At 40.3% G+C, this 14,910-nt stretch overlaps 1 protein-coding gene across 3 annotated transcripts in view; it reads left to right on the top strand.

Moving 5' to 3' along the window:
* The window catches only part of LOC135483158 (uncharacterized), a 32,993-nt gene that overhangs the window by 2,162 nt on the left and 15,921 nt on the right, over positions 1-14,910 (top strand). For all 3 annotated transcript variants that reach the window (XM_064763773.1, XM_064763775.1, XM_064763774.1), the window contains exons 2-11: positions 162-1,043; positions 1,459-1,598; positions 1,990-2,122; positions 3,564-3,641; positions 5,046-5,244; positions 5,624-5,756; positions 6,015-9,226; positions 9,435-9,552; positions 9,783-9,915; positions 12,892-12,946. In XM_064763773.1, coding sequence (XP_064619843.1) covers positions 186-1,043; positions 1,459-1,598; positions 1,990-2,122; positions 3,564-3,641; positions 5,046-5,244; positions 5,624-5,756; positions 6,015-9,226; positions 9,435-9,552; positions 9,783-9,915; positions 12,892-12,946 — 5,059 coding nt within the window. In that variant the 5' untranslated portion in view covers positions 162-185. The remainder of the gene's footprint in view (positions 1-161; positions 1,044-1,458; positions 1,599-1,989; positions 2,123-3,563; positions 3,642-5,045; positions 5,245-5,623; positions 5,757-6,014; positions 9,227-9,434; positions 9,553-9,782; positions 9,916-12,891; positions 12,947-14,910) is intronic.

Below are 14,910 nucleotides of genomic sequence, written 5' to 3'. Positions count from 1 at the left end.
TGTCTGCTTCCTGAACGAGTGCTAAGTGCAGTAGCACAGTGGAAGCATCAATCAAAATTAGCCAGCAACTGTCACCTTGTCGGTGCACCCCCCCCCCCCACACATACACACACCAACTCTGCTCATGACCCTGCTGAAGAACATCCTCACTATAATTTCAGGATTGTTGCTTCTTGTCATGTCTTATGGGCAGCATCACCATTCTGACACCTGTGACGATGTTTACAACAAAGAAAAGACCAGCGCCCCACATGTCCAATGATCATCAAAGATCTGTATCACTGCAAAATGTTGGCAGACAGGAATTAGGAGAAACTGGTTGTCTGCCTTCGATAACAAAGGAGGATAAAATATTTGGAAAGATATCGCCAAGAAAATTTTCAATCAAAAAGGGGCACTTGGTGGCGAGGATTCATGGTGCAGACAAGGATGAAGTTTCTGAGCACAATCATTTGAAAGTTTCATTGCGTCCTTCACGTAAGAAAACGACTGTTGGATTACAAAGTGTTGCACAAAAACGGTTGAGTGTTTCTGCCCCTGCTATTCTTGATGAAGTTGACCTTGGAGGTCAAGATCATTCAGTTGGTGTGAAGGTCAATTCTCTGCTTGATTCGTCTGGGGGTTTAAAGAAAGCAAATCATGTGCCAAAGTCGTCTCTTGTGAATTCTGCTTCCAACTCTGCCAATCGAAATCATACATCTACTTCTAGTTCAGACATTGGTTTATCTGCTAAAACAAATTCTGGGCGGGCAGATTCTTTGACACCTGTCCTCCGAGGTGCCCGAAGCCCAACTCCAGTTGCGCAAAAGAAACGCCGTGCTCACAGCCCTGGACCAACCAATCAAAAGGTTGGGACTGGTTTGAATAAACATGGAATTAGTATCCTGAAGCAGACGACAGGATCAGAGGTCAATGGAGCTGTTTCACCTCTGCAGAGTCCTGCGAAGGCTGGTTTGACATGGAATCAGAAGGGGGAGGCACAATCGCCAGTCAAAAGGTCTGGGACATGGGACAAGCATAAACAAAAGAAGCCAAAAGTCAAGGTGAGCCTTGCATCAGATTTTTGTGCCACTTAGCATTTTCAGAGTATAGATCATTGCAAGGTTGTTTTGACGCGCCATTAGGCATGAGATAATCGTTATTTCAAAAAATAAGTTGGAATGTTGTGCCATGGTGACATTGAGGCCTACTTTCCGATTGAATATACATTGTATTTGTACCTGTTCTATTTGGGTAAATTTTGGAACAATTGAAAGGAGAGGATGTTCCAATGGGAACCAAAACTTAATTGGCTAGGATAGTCAGTTCGAAACACTTCAAAGAACCTTCTTGGTCATCTGGGTATGTCAACTCATTGGTGGGGTCTTTTTTAATCAGTTTAATGAATAAATGAATACTTATAAGCATTGAAATTCTCCAAGATAGTGGTCCTCCTGTTGGTATTTTGTTACATTTCAGCGTCCGCATGTGTACATGATGCACCTCGTGAAGGATAAGACTGATGAGTTAGGCCTAGACATTGCAGGAGGCAAAGGTTCAGCTCGGGGAGATATTGGCGTATTTGTGGCTGGGGTGGTTGACGATGGCGCTGCAGAGAGGTAAGTAAGAAGTCAGTCAATCATTCAATGAATCAATTCAGGTCAAATTTTGTCAATCATGCAGGGTCTGATTCTTCATGACTGGCTGTAGGTTTCCTCTTACAGTAAAATCTCTAAAGATCTCCTCGCAGTCAGGTATAGAAAGTGAAAATGAATGTCTTCAAAATTGTTCTATTAGACATTGATCTTGATGTACGAGGAAATGCATTGATGATAAGTTACTCTGAGTCCCATGTGAGATGACAAATCTGTCTGACCATCTTATGTCCTCACAACATCGAGTGACAGCTGGCAGTGTCCCAGACATTTTCTAGTTATTCTGCATGTCCCATGTACTGTGTGTAAAAAAAAACATGTCTGTGATTAAATTTGAATAAAAATGTGTTTTCAGGGATGGGAGGCTGCGAAAAGGTGATGAAATCCTGAAAGTGAATGGCCGCAGTGTGAAGGAGATGACACTGCATGAAGTGGCCACGGTCATGATCACATCCCCCATTGTTGTCCAGTTATTGGTGGCTTCCAAGGTAGGTTTCCCCACTCAATCATCTCACATGCATGTTCATGTAAAGTAAAATGGTACAATTGTAGCCCAGTTGAATCACAGCCCTTTATACTGTGTAGATATATTTTAAATCACTTTGCCCTGTGATCATTATTGCATATGACAAAATGGATTGTTTACGGTGCTCACAGTTGTCTTAATGGGCAAGTCACTTGCTTTCTTACCAAGACAAGTCATTTGAATATCCTATGATAATCAAAAATCATAACAGATCCCAGTGTCAAGTTGTTCGGCCAGAGTAGACTCTCGAATTTGGACTTCATGTAATAACGACACTTCAAATATTGAATTAATGATATCAGCTAGACTAATCATATCATTCCTTGTGGTCTTTTAAAGTGAGAATATAGGCACAGATAATAGTGCAAGCCAGGAAATGTTCTCAGCCGTTATGACATCACACTTTGTTGACATTCCAACTCTCCACAGAGATACTTAATGTGATGAATATAAAATCATCAATTTACTCTCCTTCCTCTCAGAGTTAGTCATTTCCTCCTCTATCTGAACGCACAGGATGTGCCCTGGGCTGGCATTTGCAGTCCTGTTAACCTTCTATGAGCCGCTGTGGTCTGGCGGCTTTGGGCTGTAGGCCAGTGGTCCAGAAATCCTGGGTTGGAATCCCACAGTCGTCATGAGACTCTAGGCAGACCTCTTTTATAACTTGCCTTCCTCCACCCAGCTCTACAAATGAGTAGGCCTACTGGTCAGAAATGCTTCTAATGAAGCTTTGATTGAGCAGCTCGTGTGATTGCCCTTGGGCACAATATTTAGTGATAGGTTCTCAAAGTGCATAATGCCATGCGGATGGATGAGTCATCACTCAAACCCAAGCCCGAGAGTTTTTGGGGTTTTAACCCAAACTTATATCAAAGGCCCAGTAGGTCCGTTAAGTCTAATGATAAGTTTATGATAAAACTTCATCTGCCCATTGTGCATTTAGAATTCCAGCACAAATGAATAACCTCAACTGCATACACTAACCCACAATGATAAAAAAGTATCTCCCTTGAAATGAAAAGCATCGCATTCTGGAATACCAGGAGCCATCAACCACATCTGTCAGACAAACCAGGTCACACACAGTTGAGTTGTTCTGTAAATAGAATTCTTCTTGTCATCCTGTAAGCTTAGGTGTTGTTACATTTCTTGGTCCAAAAGGCGTCATGACTGGGAGTTTAGCACCCTTTCCTGTCCATGCCAGTTATGCAATCATGATCTTGTCTGTTAAAAGGCCATGATACAGAAGTGAGCTCTGCCTGGTTGATTAATCATATTGTGTAGAAATGTTGGAACATCTTATCTAAATTGACCAATCCATTGATGGTGCGTTGTGTCTTTTTTAATGTCCATCTGATTTTTTTTCAAAAATATTTTCTACCTACTACCAATAAATCTTCCAGCATAAACCAGTTGAGCAGCACCCCAAGAAGTTGCCCACACCCAAATTAGTCGTACACTCACCGGAAGAGAAGAGACAGGTAAAGAACACTCCCCTATTCAAAATTCTGCTGGTCAGCAATATCATAAGGAACAACTTTGAATCTAGGAACCTCCAAATTGGGTCGCTTCTGTACTGTCCCGTTCAACCAACCAGACTTCACTCAATCTGAGGCTGAGGGTCTGTATGTGAAACATGAGAGCATTGCCCACTCCCTCACCTGAGCCAGGTTGTCCATTATTCATTACTGATCGCTTAACTTTTGATCATGAAACCTTTAAGGTTCAGTTGTGGATAATGGTACTGCGTGTCAATTGTCCTGAAGACATACAAAGAAGAAAGGTAAATCACGGATGATATGTGACTGCGCAGATCATATAGTTACCAATCGCTATTATTCTGCACCGCTGGAAATTATAATGAACATGAATGATATCCTTTTCATCAATACTCGTGATGATCACTATGACTATGTTGTCATCTGCTTGCCTGTTCCTCCCATTGTGTGACTCATTAGAGGCATGGACCAATTAATCCTCTGCCTACGAATTGGGGCCAGTGGTTTGCTCATTACCATCAGTATAACCAACAATTGACAATGTCTATTATTTATCAATTCTGTTTATTGTTATGCCACCTATCATGGGTATGATGAACCAAATAATATAGAGAATGTGAAATATCATTTATGCTTAGAACTTGGAGGAAGTGTTGAATTTTTATTTAGAATAAGAGCCTGTTTGAATGGTTGAATATTGTGGGTATGTTGTGGCGGCGCTACACCATGCACACATGGTTTTATTACCCATACACTTGTAATATCCTATCGCCAACGATTAAGTTTTAAAACCGTTAGGCAGATTTATTTTAGTTCTTATAAACTTAAAATAAGAATTAGCTAGATTTGTCACTAAGCTTGTTAACCGTGTGTTCAGCCATGCAATTTTAGCTAAGAAATTTCAAATTATGCGCTTAATCTGTCTGTAAGATCAACTTCATAACTGGATAGTATTCCAGTGAAGGCTCATTAAAAAAAATGTGTGCTTACTTAATGAGACCTTAAAAGACCTGGAAATTTTCAGCGACATGTAACTGTCCAAGATATTTGAATTTGGGTACAAAAGTTGCCATAAAAATTTGAAAACATGCAGGTGAAGTGAGAGTATTTTCAAAACCTGAGCATAAGAGGGAGGTGCATCACCGCTCAGAAGCGCATCACTGCCCAAAAGGTCGAGGTGCACGGCCAGCGTCACTTGGTTATTTCAACTGCACTGATTATGGCCAAAGGTAGCATGGTATGTGTGTCCCCAATGGTTTGTCCAGGAAGGTTTCGGGGTTCATAGACTGTGGAATGATACCTCAAGCACTTTGAGACAATACCTGTGCAGTATAAAGCAATGTATAAGAACTTGCATTTCATTTTCACTGTTATGCATTTCCACAGACAAAAAAGAAAATGCCTGTGCCCAAAAGTCCAACAATTGCTCGCATCATGAAAATCACCCTCATGAAGGGTGCTGGGGGGAGAGGTCTTGGCTTCAGCATCGTCGGGGGTGAAGATTCTTCAAAAGGCAGCATGGGGATCTTTATCAAAACAGTCTTCTCAGATGGTGTGGCTGCACTTGATGGCAGGCTTTCCAGAGGTAAGTCATGACCAAAGCCAGTACAGGTGTAAGGGCAGTCAGATTTCTGACATTGCAGAGTCTGTGACTTGATCGATCTGACTTGATTCTTGTGTGCCATTTTGGGGGGAAAGGATCAGAATACTTGATGCCTCATTGTTTGGAGTTAAGCATGTTAGACAAATTATATTTTTACTTCAAGTCTTGTCAGGAAAGGTGTTCTTGGTCCTCTTGATATGATAGGCAGTTTGAAATTAGGAATATTGGGTGTTGTGTTTCTGTTTGCACTAATATGAAAATGATAGCTGCTAACATACTTCTGTGAGTGCACACAAAACAATGGTTTGATGTGTTGGTATTGAATATCCATAAATAATCTCAACTTGTTTGCTCATTTTAGGCGATGAAGTATTAGAAGTAAACGGAACGCCTCTCATGGGTCAGAGCCATAAAGCTGCTGTGAGGCAGTTCAAGGAGATCAGGAAAGGACCGATTGAACTCATGATCAAGAGGCTGACCAGCCCTAAACCAAGGTGAGAAAAGGCCTGTTTGAATAACTTCATTAAATCTCAAGCTATTATCAGACAGTCTCCAAAAACTCAAAGCTGATGAGGTGTATAAGATTTCGCAATTTCACATCTCATTTGAAGTAATGGAAGTAAGTTGACCAGTGCTCAATATCCTAAGCAATTTCTCAACATTTGTTTACGAATGAGACTGGCTGGACACTGTACCACTGGACCATGTTGCCCACCGAATAGGTTTTGAATTCTACCTTCTCTGTTCTTCAGGATGCGGTCTGATGCCTTTTTGGAGACCGCACTGGAAACACCACCTCTTTCACCTCCACAGTGGAGAAAATCTAAAGATGGAGCCACAGACCAAGAAACGAGCACCACTAACTCAATTACATCTGTTGAATCTTATTCAAATGTACCAGTGAGAGAAAACTCCCCAAAACGTTTTGTGAAAAATACAAACCTGCGTCGCTCGCCTTCCAAGTATCAGAAAGCAGTCACAAAATCGTGCAGTCTTGAAAATTCCCGCTTGTATAAATCAGAGGAAAGTCTTGCACGCTTGCATGAAAAGTTACGGACTAAAGCAGCACGGGAGATGGTCACAGCCCGAATTGGTGGAGGAGGGAATCTGGAAAATAGACGTTACAATTTGGTGTTGTCCATCTCTGACGATGAAGCAGAGAAACTCTTCGGTCCACTCAAGTCGTCAAATCTCTCCCCTAGTCATGAGAAGAGTCAGTCAGAGACAAATCTCTCCCCTAGTCATGAGAAGAGTCAGTCAGAGACGAATCTCTCCCCAAACAAAGATGACGGAAGTCCTTTTTTTACAGAGTCATTAGAACCAGCATTTTCTACTCGGAGTCTGGTGAATCTCCATTTCAATAAACATGGCTTGGTACTACTAGAGAACGTAGAACAGCATAAATCAGACGGATTGCTTCATAAAATTGAACAAGGGTTATCAGTGCCATATTCCAAGCTCTCACTCTCGGATGGTTATCAGAATATTCACAGTTCGAGCCATGATGTAGATCTTGATATAAGCGATACTTGCTCCACATTTTCTGACACCTGTAGCTCCCAGTCAAGTGTTTTTGCATCTCAGTACAGCTCGCAAAACATCCTCGCGGCTTCATCATTGACTACCATTGATATTGATGGATACACGCCTCATTCCCTGGAACCAACACAACCTCCAGCCAAAATCTCTCTCTCATCCTCTTCACCTGCTATTTATATGCATCTTGGACAAGGGTTGCAGTTACAACCCTCTGCACCCTCTGTGGACGTAAACCAGGACCATGATAAACAGAAAGGCTGCAAACAGAAATTGTCCCTTTCAGAACAGATGCTAATGTTTGATATTGAACAAAGTGGCTCTGTTTCCGTGGCTCAAGATGGCGTTTCTGTTGGCCATACATATGTTGAAGTAACAAATAATGCTGATCAGGTTGGTCCCATCAGAAATGACGTTGAAACTAAAGACAGTGTGCTTTGTTCTGAATCCGTTGCTGCTGGGTCCAAAAGCAATGAATTGGATCTGATTTCACCAGGGTGTTCGGCCTTGGAAGATCATGTGTCTGACATGGTTGATGAAAATGCTGAAGTTTGTAACAATGTCAACATTGATAACTCAGAGGAGACTGTGTCTGCTCCTATCAAGAAATCAAGACGGAAATTCCGCCCTCGATCTCAAAGGAAGAGCTCCGATTCAGCTATTTTCAGTACAAGTGAAGCCGCTACAATTCTGGATGACGCATCAGAATGTTGGGGTGACTCCGGAAATGTTAGCAGTGACAACGATGGTGCTTTCTCGGAAGTGGCGCCACAAATTATTGAAGAGCAGAAACCAAGTGTTCGCAACATGATTCAAAAGATAGAGGAACTGAAAGTTGATACTTCCGCAGTGGAAATGCAATTGAAATATTTTCCAAGAAAGGATTCAAAAAGTGATGAAGTGTTTCTTCAGTCTCCCAATTCTTCTGGAAAATTTGAGAATGTTTGCTCAAAGTCTGCTAACACTAGAATGCTCAGCTTTTCTTCAGATAAAGATGATGTCCGCATCCCCACCGTAGATTTGACTAGAGCTGCACGTTCCTCATTGGATAACAGCTTCGTTGCCTCACCAAAAAGTCTAGATTCTTCTTTGTTCAGGACAACGATCCCCACCACAGATGTGTCAGCTTCAATAAGTCTGAACTCTCGCTTGAGACCAAAAAGTCCAACCCCAGACATGGGTAACCCGCGACACGTCCCTCATGGTCGAGATGTTCCAGCCATTCATTCTCAAAATACTCCTATTGCAGAAGTTGTTTGCTCAAATTCTGCATCCTTCGGTGAAATGGAAATTACGAAATCTCTGTCCAACGATCTGCAAAGTGAACCAAAAGAAAGTTCAATCTCCGCAACATTGCTAGCTCCGAATTCTAAATCACTTGCATCTGACGAAGAAGCTGCACTGCAAGCTTTGGACGATGTTCTTGGTTCGTATCAACATTCAGACTTCGGATCGTTAGATCAAATTTCGCGAGTTTCACCCGTTGTCAGTGCCTCTGCTGACTCTCAAAAGAAAGATTTAGATTCTATTGAGGATGCGTTGTGGAATGAAAAAGAGGCATTTAAAACCTTAGATGACGTTCTGAGTTCTTTTCAGCACTCGAACAATAGTTCCTTTGACTTATCTAACCGTGATTCTCCTCATGTTGAAAGTGGCTATCCCAAGGACTCATTGCCTCGTTCACTTTCACCTGGGTCAAGATTCTGTGATATTGATTCACTAAGGAGTATAGTTGCTGGTAAAGATTTCGATCCATATTTTCAGCCAATGCTTTCTGATGACTGTGATGAGTTAGAATTGTCTCAACGCCCTCTGGCCTCAAGATGCTTAAGCGCACCAATATTTGGTCAGATTGAAGAAGACCCTAATGAGGGCGCTAGTGGTGATGAAGTGGAACAGAGATACAAGTTACCACAATTATGTTCTATCGATCCAAACTTGAGCTCAAGGATGTTAGAACTAAAATTAGACACGCGCTACAATTCAACCTCTTTACAAAAGGAACTTGTCTCAAGACCAGCAGACTTAGATCTGGGCTCAGCGTCGTTAAATTCATCTGTGACGGCAGAAAAGCCTAAACAGGGATCAAAATTAGCAGTAATGTTGAAAAAGAGTGCTAGTTTCCTTAAAAGGAAAGATAAGGATTCTCCGCCAAAACTGCCAGGCACAGCTAAACCGCAGAGACGGGCTTCTTCTCCTTCATCTACCTTGGCAACGAGTCCGACAAAAGAAAAGCCCAGCCGACGGAAATTTTCTTTACAAAGCCCAATTACCGTCAAGTCAATGAAGTCCTACGTGTTGGACTCTCCAGCTTCAAAGAATGAGGACGCCACTCATGCCAGGCTAGACGACACTTTGGATATGACATTGTTCACACCCAAGAAAGAATCTCCGAGGCCAGGGTTGTTTGAAGTTATTTTGGAAAAAGGTATTTTTTCAAAAAGTTTAAAATTTGATACATATTTAACCCTGAACAGGGGAGGGGTGCTCTGATGTTGGAGAAAAGCTGGCAATTGCGAAGTTTGTGTTTGAAAGGTCCTGAAGCTCTGGATGGTACAACTTTTGCCTAATGGGTTGATAAGTAGCCCTGGTTTCATGTTCAAGCCTGATCATTTTTTCTCGCAATTCTATTTCAGTTCCTGGCCAGTCGATTGGTATTGGTGTCATCTGTAAGGAGACAGCAGATGGCCACATGGGTATCTTCATTGAGGAGATCATGCCAGGCTCCTTAGCTGATCAGGATGGGAGATTTGGGTAAGAGACTTGCACCTCGCATCTATGTTATGCCAGGAAGAATATAGCTTGCTTTCTGTGGAGAATTGGAGACCATTTCTTACTGAAGTACATACTGTCAAGAGAACATGGACTCCTTCAAACATCATAAGTTTTAACAAGGTTCTTCAGGTTCCTCCTTCACATTAACTTAAAGGTTTTTTATCCTTCGACGAAACATTTATTCTTCTTTCTGTTTTGTTTATTTCTAGGGTTGGATGCCAGGTGTTGCAAGTGAATAGTTACGTCATGTTGAACATGAGTGCCGCTGATGCTGGTGTCATATTCCGCTCACTGCCAATAGGACCTGTCCGACTTATACTGCTCAATAACGAAGGCTTCGAGGTAGGTGCTGATTCATACAACTCATTTTCATTTGTATATGGATTGGGGCCCTTCCGACAACAGAACACACTGCTAGCATTTTATTGGCTGTGTCCTGGAAAATAAAGATGCTCTGCTTCCATCTCATAAATGCTGTGGCAGACTTGTTTCTCCTAATTTTACCATTGGTGTGTTTAAATAGCCCACACCCCTGGCTCAATCAAGCTTTAAAAGACCAGTGCTTGATAAGAACTTAAGATGTATTCCGATTGGAAATACCAAGCTCTTTAATCATTCCTCATAAAATCATCAAAAAACTATACAGCTTTCGTCTCTAGAAAAGTGCCTTTTGGTACAGAATTCTTACATTAATGCAAAAGTCGCAAAAATACCATCTGCTGAGAATTGTAAAGATCTGATGTGACGTCTGTTTGTTGGATACACGACACTTGACCTTTTACCCGGGAAGCAATCACAGCATTAGTAAGGCTTCTCCCTATCGAGTGTTCTGATTTGTAGACGTATCACTTTACTGGGTTCTCGAGTCCACACTGTGAGCCAGACAGTATCATTTATTTCAGGAGTGTTCCTCTTTATACTGTACATATTTTAGCCAGATGTGGTGTAACTTATAAATCTTGTCATTTATAATACACGTCCTTCCTCAAATAACACTGCATGTCAGCTTGGGAAAATGATATATTAGATCCACTATCAAATTTAGAATTTCACTATTATATTCAGAAACGAATGTAAATAATATCATTTTCTGTACTCATAACAAAGTTTCAGAAACTCTGAATTTCTCGTAGGACTTAATATTTGGAGTTAAAATCTTGCTTGTGACAAACATTTTTGTTATTTTTTCCATTCTCATCACATCATGTTTGTCTTTTGTTGAATTGTTACAGTAGTCGTTTGTATAGTTTAGTAAGTACATGCACAAGGAGTTGGGATCACTGATTACAATACTATTTAGAAACTTGCATGATTATCTTTAGCACACTGCAGAAAAGAGATTTTTATCATGGCAACATGCAATATTTTTCGCTGCGGTGTGTGATAGTCCACAAGCAAGACCAGTTATCTCTAGGTTTGATATTTATCACATTGAAGCGATGACTGACTGTCACCACGTGTACCAAAGATGGCCCTCACAGACTAGCAGACATTTGCTGCTCGACATTTGCTGTGTTAAAACTCACTTTTTTGCAGAGTATTAAAGCTATTAACTTGTCCTCCCTTTTTCATCAACACTTCTCATTCTAGGGTTTATTATGCTATCAGCCGTCAGGTATATGGTGTTCGTTTTGATGATTTGATGGATTGAAAAAGAAGAGAAGGGATAGAATTTATGATAGTCAAATCGATGTTCCATAACAGTTAAAACATTATAATAAAAATTCCTATTCATCATACTCAAATTTTACCTCTGCAATTCTGGCCTACATGTATTGTAGATTTGACTGTTTGCAAACTGCAGCTCGCTAGTAGCCAGGATAAATATAATATCTTATCAGAAAAATTAAGTTTTACACATTGTTTTTTGTTCTTTTGACCACAAAATACTTAAGTCTGCTTGCATAAGATATTGCTAGTTTGTGTTCAAATTTGAGAAAAACTGCCATTGAATTCCTTTCCTTCTCTAGAGTGTACGTGTGTCCATGTTGAGTGAAGGTTTTTGACTGAAATGTCTAACTCGTATGAAATGACCAATGACGAAAACTCGGAGGTTCAGTGTAACCAGACCATATTTAGTAACTTAACTTTTGACTTAAATTCCTAACATTACTGTATCTTTCCTTGAAAGAATGAGTCCAAAGATGTCCGAAACTTAATAAGGAGGTAAAGTTTTGATCCCCCTCCTGAAGCTCCTGTACCTTTGAGTAAAGTTTCTGCTCTATGTACAAAGAAATACTCTATACATTCAGCGCAACGCTAAAAACCTTAAATCATCAAATCAACGATAGCGTTAAAGGGAGACTATAGGCAGGAGCCAGATCATCCTGAGGAAATCACGGGTTCCCTCCTCTGGTCCTACACACTAGCTCCTGAGACATTCCTCCCTTCGACTGAAGTACTGGATGCAAAATGAAATCGGCCCAAAGATAGCGTCACTAGCATCCTATTCACACAGGGGGTATGATTGTACTGAGGTTATAATTGTACCAACTTACGTTATCTCCTGCATGTTTTGGCATGATGAATCTAACATTAATCAAGAGACCCACTAAATATAATTCTGATAAGCTTTCATCACCCACATGGGCGTCTGTCTGAGAAAAGTTTTACGAAGCACTGGGACAGCAGTATAAACAACCAAAATAGTTCAGTGATTGTACTTAGTATGACGTTTCTCTGGCAGACCTGAAAAAGACAGCTTGTCTCAATGATATCATAGTTGATCTACAGAAAATGGTGTGGCATCTTCCAATTCTCATATCTAAATCAATGCAGTTCTCAAATTTGATATAATTTGGAGTCCAGCTTTAAATCCTCTTGTTCATAGCCCTTCCTAACCTTGTATCCTCTGTGGGCCAGAACATAATCTTTTCTTTGACATGTGCATTTTGATGTTGAGGTATTCCCCTTCTGACCTCCTGTGTTGATTTAATATCATTATTCTACTGTTATAACTTTTGTAATTGCAATGTACAAGATGAATGAGAAATCCATGAGCAATTATTGCCTTATCTGTTTTGGATTGTATTCATGTTTTTATATCAAATTTGAGAATAGTGTAAAAGTGAAACAGTGGTAGTGTTCCCAGCATCTCATTTTAGTGGCAATGTTGCAGGAGTTGTCATGGAGTACTTGAGAATCTATGTTTCCCTGATAATTCAATAACCAGGGACCTTGGGGTGCTGCGTAGACAATCTGCAGGTGCATTTAGAAACAAAGTGTTGTTAAAGAAGGTTATTTCTGACCAGTACAGTTCTGCTGGATATCCAGCTCACACAGTCAAACTATGGTTGAATTCTGATACTTTGTTTACAGATTGATAATAAAGATGGAAGTAACAAATTTATTGATGACCGGAGCAGAGACTGTGGTAAGTAAATGGATTCGTCGACAGTTGGGATCAAACCGGGGACCTCATGACCGCTTGTCAGAGACCAGGCTACTACACCATTGCATGGGTCTGGTCCATTCTGAATCATTAATCAAACTCTCATCGGTACTGTTTTCTTAGATGTTGGCCTTTAAACAGATTAATCAGGAAAGACGTATTTTCTATTTTCTGTAACCGGTGTTATCCAGTTTGCTATTTTGAGCAAAAAGACCAACCAATGCCAAAAGAAGTGAAACATGTTGCATGGATTGTGAAACACCAGGTACCTTGAATTGTACAAGATATTGCAGTCTACATGGTCGTCAAAAACTGTCCATTTGGCTTAAACGGCTAAGACATGGGTCACGCTAAATTTTTCTGCACAATCTTTTTGGCAGCTCCGAGAATAACCTGAATAATCTGATTTGATTAGGAACATTAGGAGTTTTAAAGTTTGTAAAGAAGTGCATTATATTACGTTTGTAGTTTATTTCTGGCCTCCTCTGCTTTTGTGCTAGCTTTGTTGTATTTTTGAAGCTTTGGCATGTGGATAAAAGTGGCTCAGTTGATTGGTGTGGACAGCTTTATTTTTAAATTCCCTTGGGAAATTGCCATTCAAAGGGTCTTCAGTTGGGTGCCAGAAAATTTGACTGAATGAATTGACTTAGGAATGTGCAACTAAACCAATAGACGATTTGCATATCCAGTGTTCAGATTTTACTTTTATGAAATAAAATTACTCCTTCTGCCTGTCACTTGAAAATAGAAACGATTCTATCTATAAATTGTTGTGTTTCTCTGGCGAGATATGGCAAAAAATTCCAGGTATTCTTACAAATGTCAAGTTACGCATTTTTTACATGTGCGGTAATGCTGAAATATGATTGGTTCTCCTTCTCTCCAAGATGACGTGCTAGGTCATTCTGAACTTATTACTCCTTGTCTGAATTTTCCAATGAAGCCTTACAAAGGGTAGTTCCCATTGCTTGCTCTGATAGGATTGATTTTATCATATCAGGCTAGGTGGCAGCACCATACAGTCAGATCTACATAACATTTTCTTGATTGTTCAGAATGATGGGTATTCAAACCTTTTTTCATCTGCGTTTGATTGAATTGGAGCTTTGATAGAGTCTGTTTGTGCAGTCTGTGGGGAAGTGATAAATCTTAAATTGATTATCTATTGAATTTTTTAACGCTACTTTATAAAAACGTAAATAAGCCTTGCAATATTATACAGCCTCGCTATTAATTATACATGGACAAACTGACCTTAAAAAACTCTCCCTTAAAATTCTCCTAAATAATGTGATTTCTATAGAAACCAGACAGTGATGGTGTTTTTCTTGTGGGCACATTAATCTCCACTATAGACCCTTGTATTTGCGTCACGCTACAAACAGATTTATGAAGGCTAGTATGTGGTAAACAAAGCCCATATCGAGCTCTTCAAATTCCTTCTGACATAAGGTATCATTTATTCATACCTGCCTGCTAATTATTCAAAATTACTATCAGCAGCAACCAACTTGGCAAAGGTATACCTAATATGTATCATTTAAGGCGTATTCCTTTAACAAAACCAGTGCATAGATTATTGACCGCAATACTGTGCCGTTATTGTGTATCAGGTTGCCAAGTTTATGGTGTTAGCAAACTTGTGATATACTCAATAACGTCCTGCCAACTTGTTTGGTGTGGACAGAAACTGTGATGCACTCTACTTCAGCCTCTTGTACAGGACCACAACAAGAATAGAGGCACAATTTATATTCCAACATAAATATCGTAAGTTTTTTCCAATCTTTACTGTCATATGGAATTATTGTGTACAAATACTTTCTAGTCTTGTTGTTATTTTCATGGATGTTGCTTCCTGCGCTTATTTGGGTAATTCTTTAGTGTAGTCTGTCACTGAGCCAGTGTTTTCCTCACTGTTTTGTGTTTCTCCATCACAAGTTTCT

Source organism: Lineus longissimus, chromosome 2 (assembly GCF_910592395.1).
Source record: "Lineus longissimus chromosome 2, tnLinLong1.2, whole genome shotgun sequence".
NCBI lineage: Eukaryota > Metazoa > Nemertea > Pilidiophora > Heteronemertea > Lineidae > Lineus > Lineus longissimus.
Note: the sequence above shows the minus strand (reverse complement) of the source record. Positions and strands in the feature narration are given on the sequence as shown.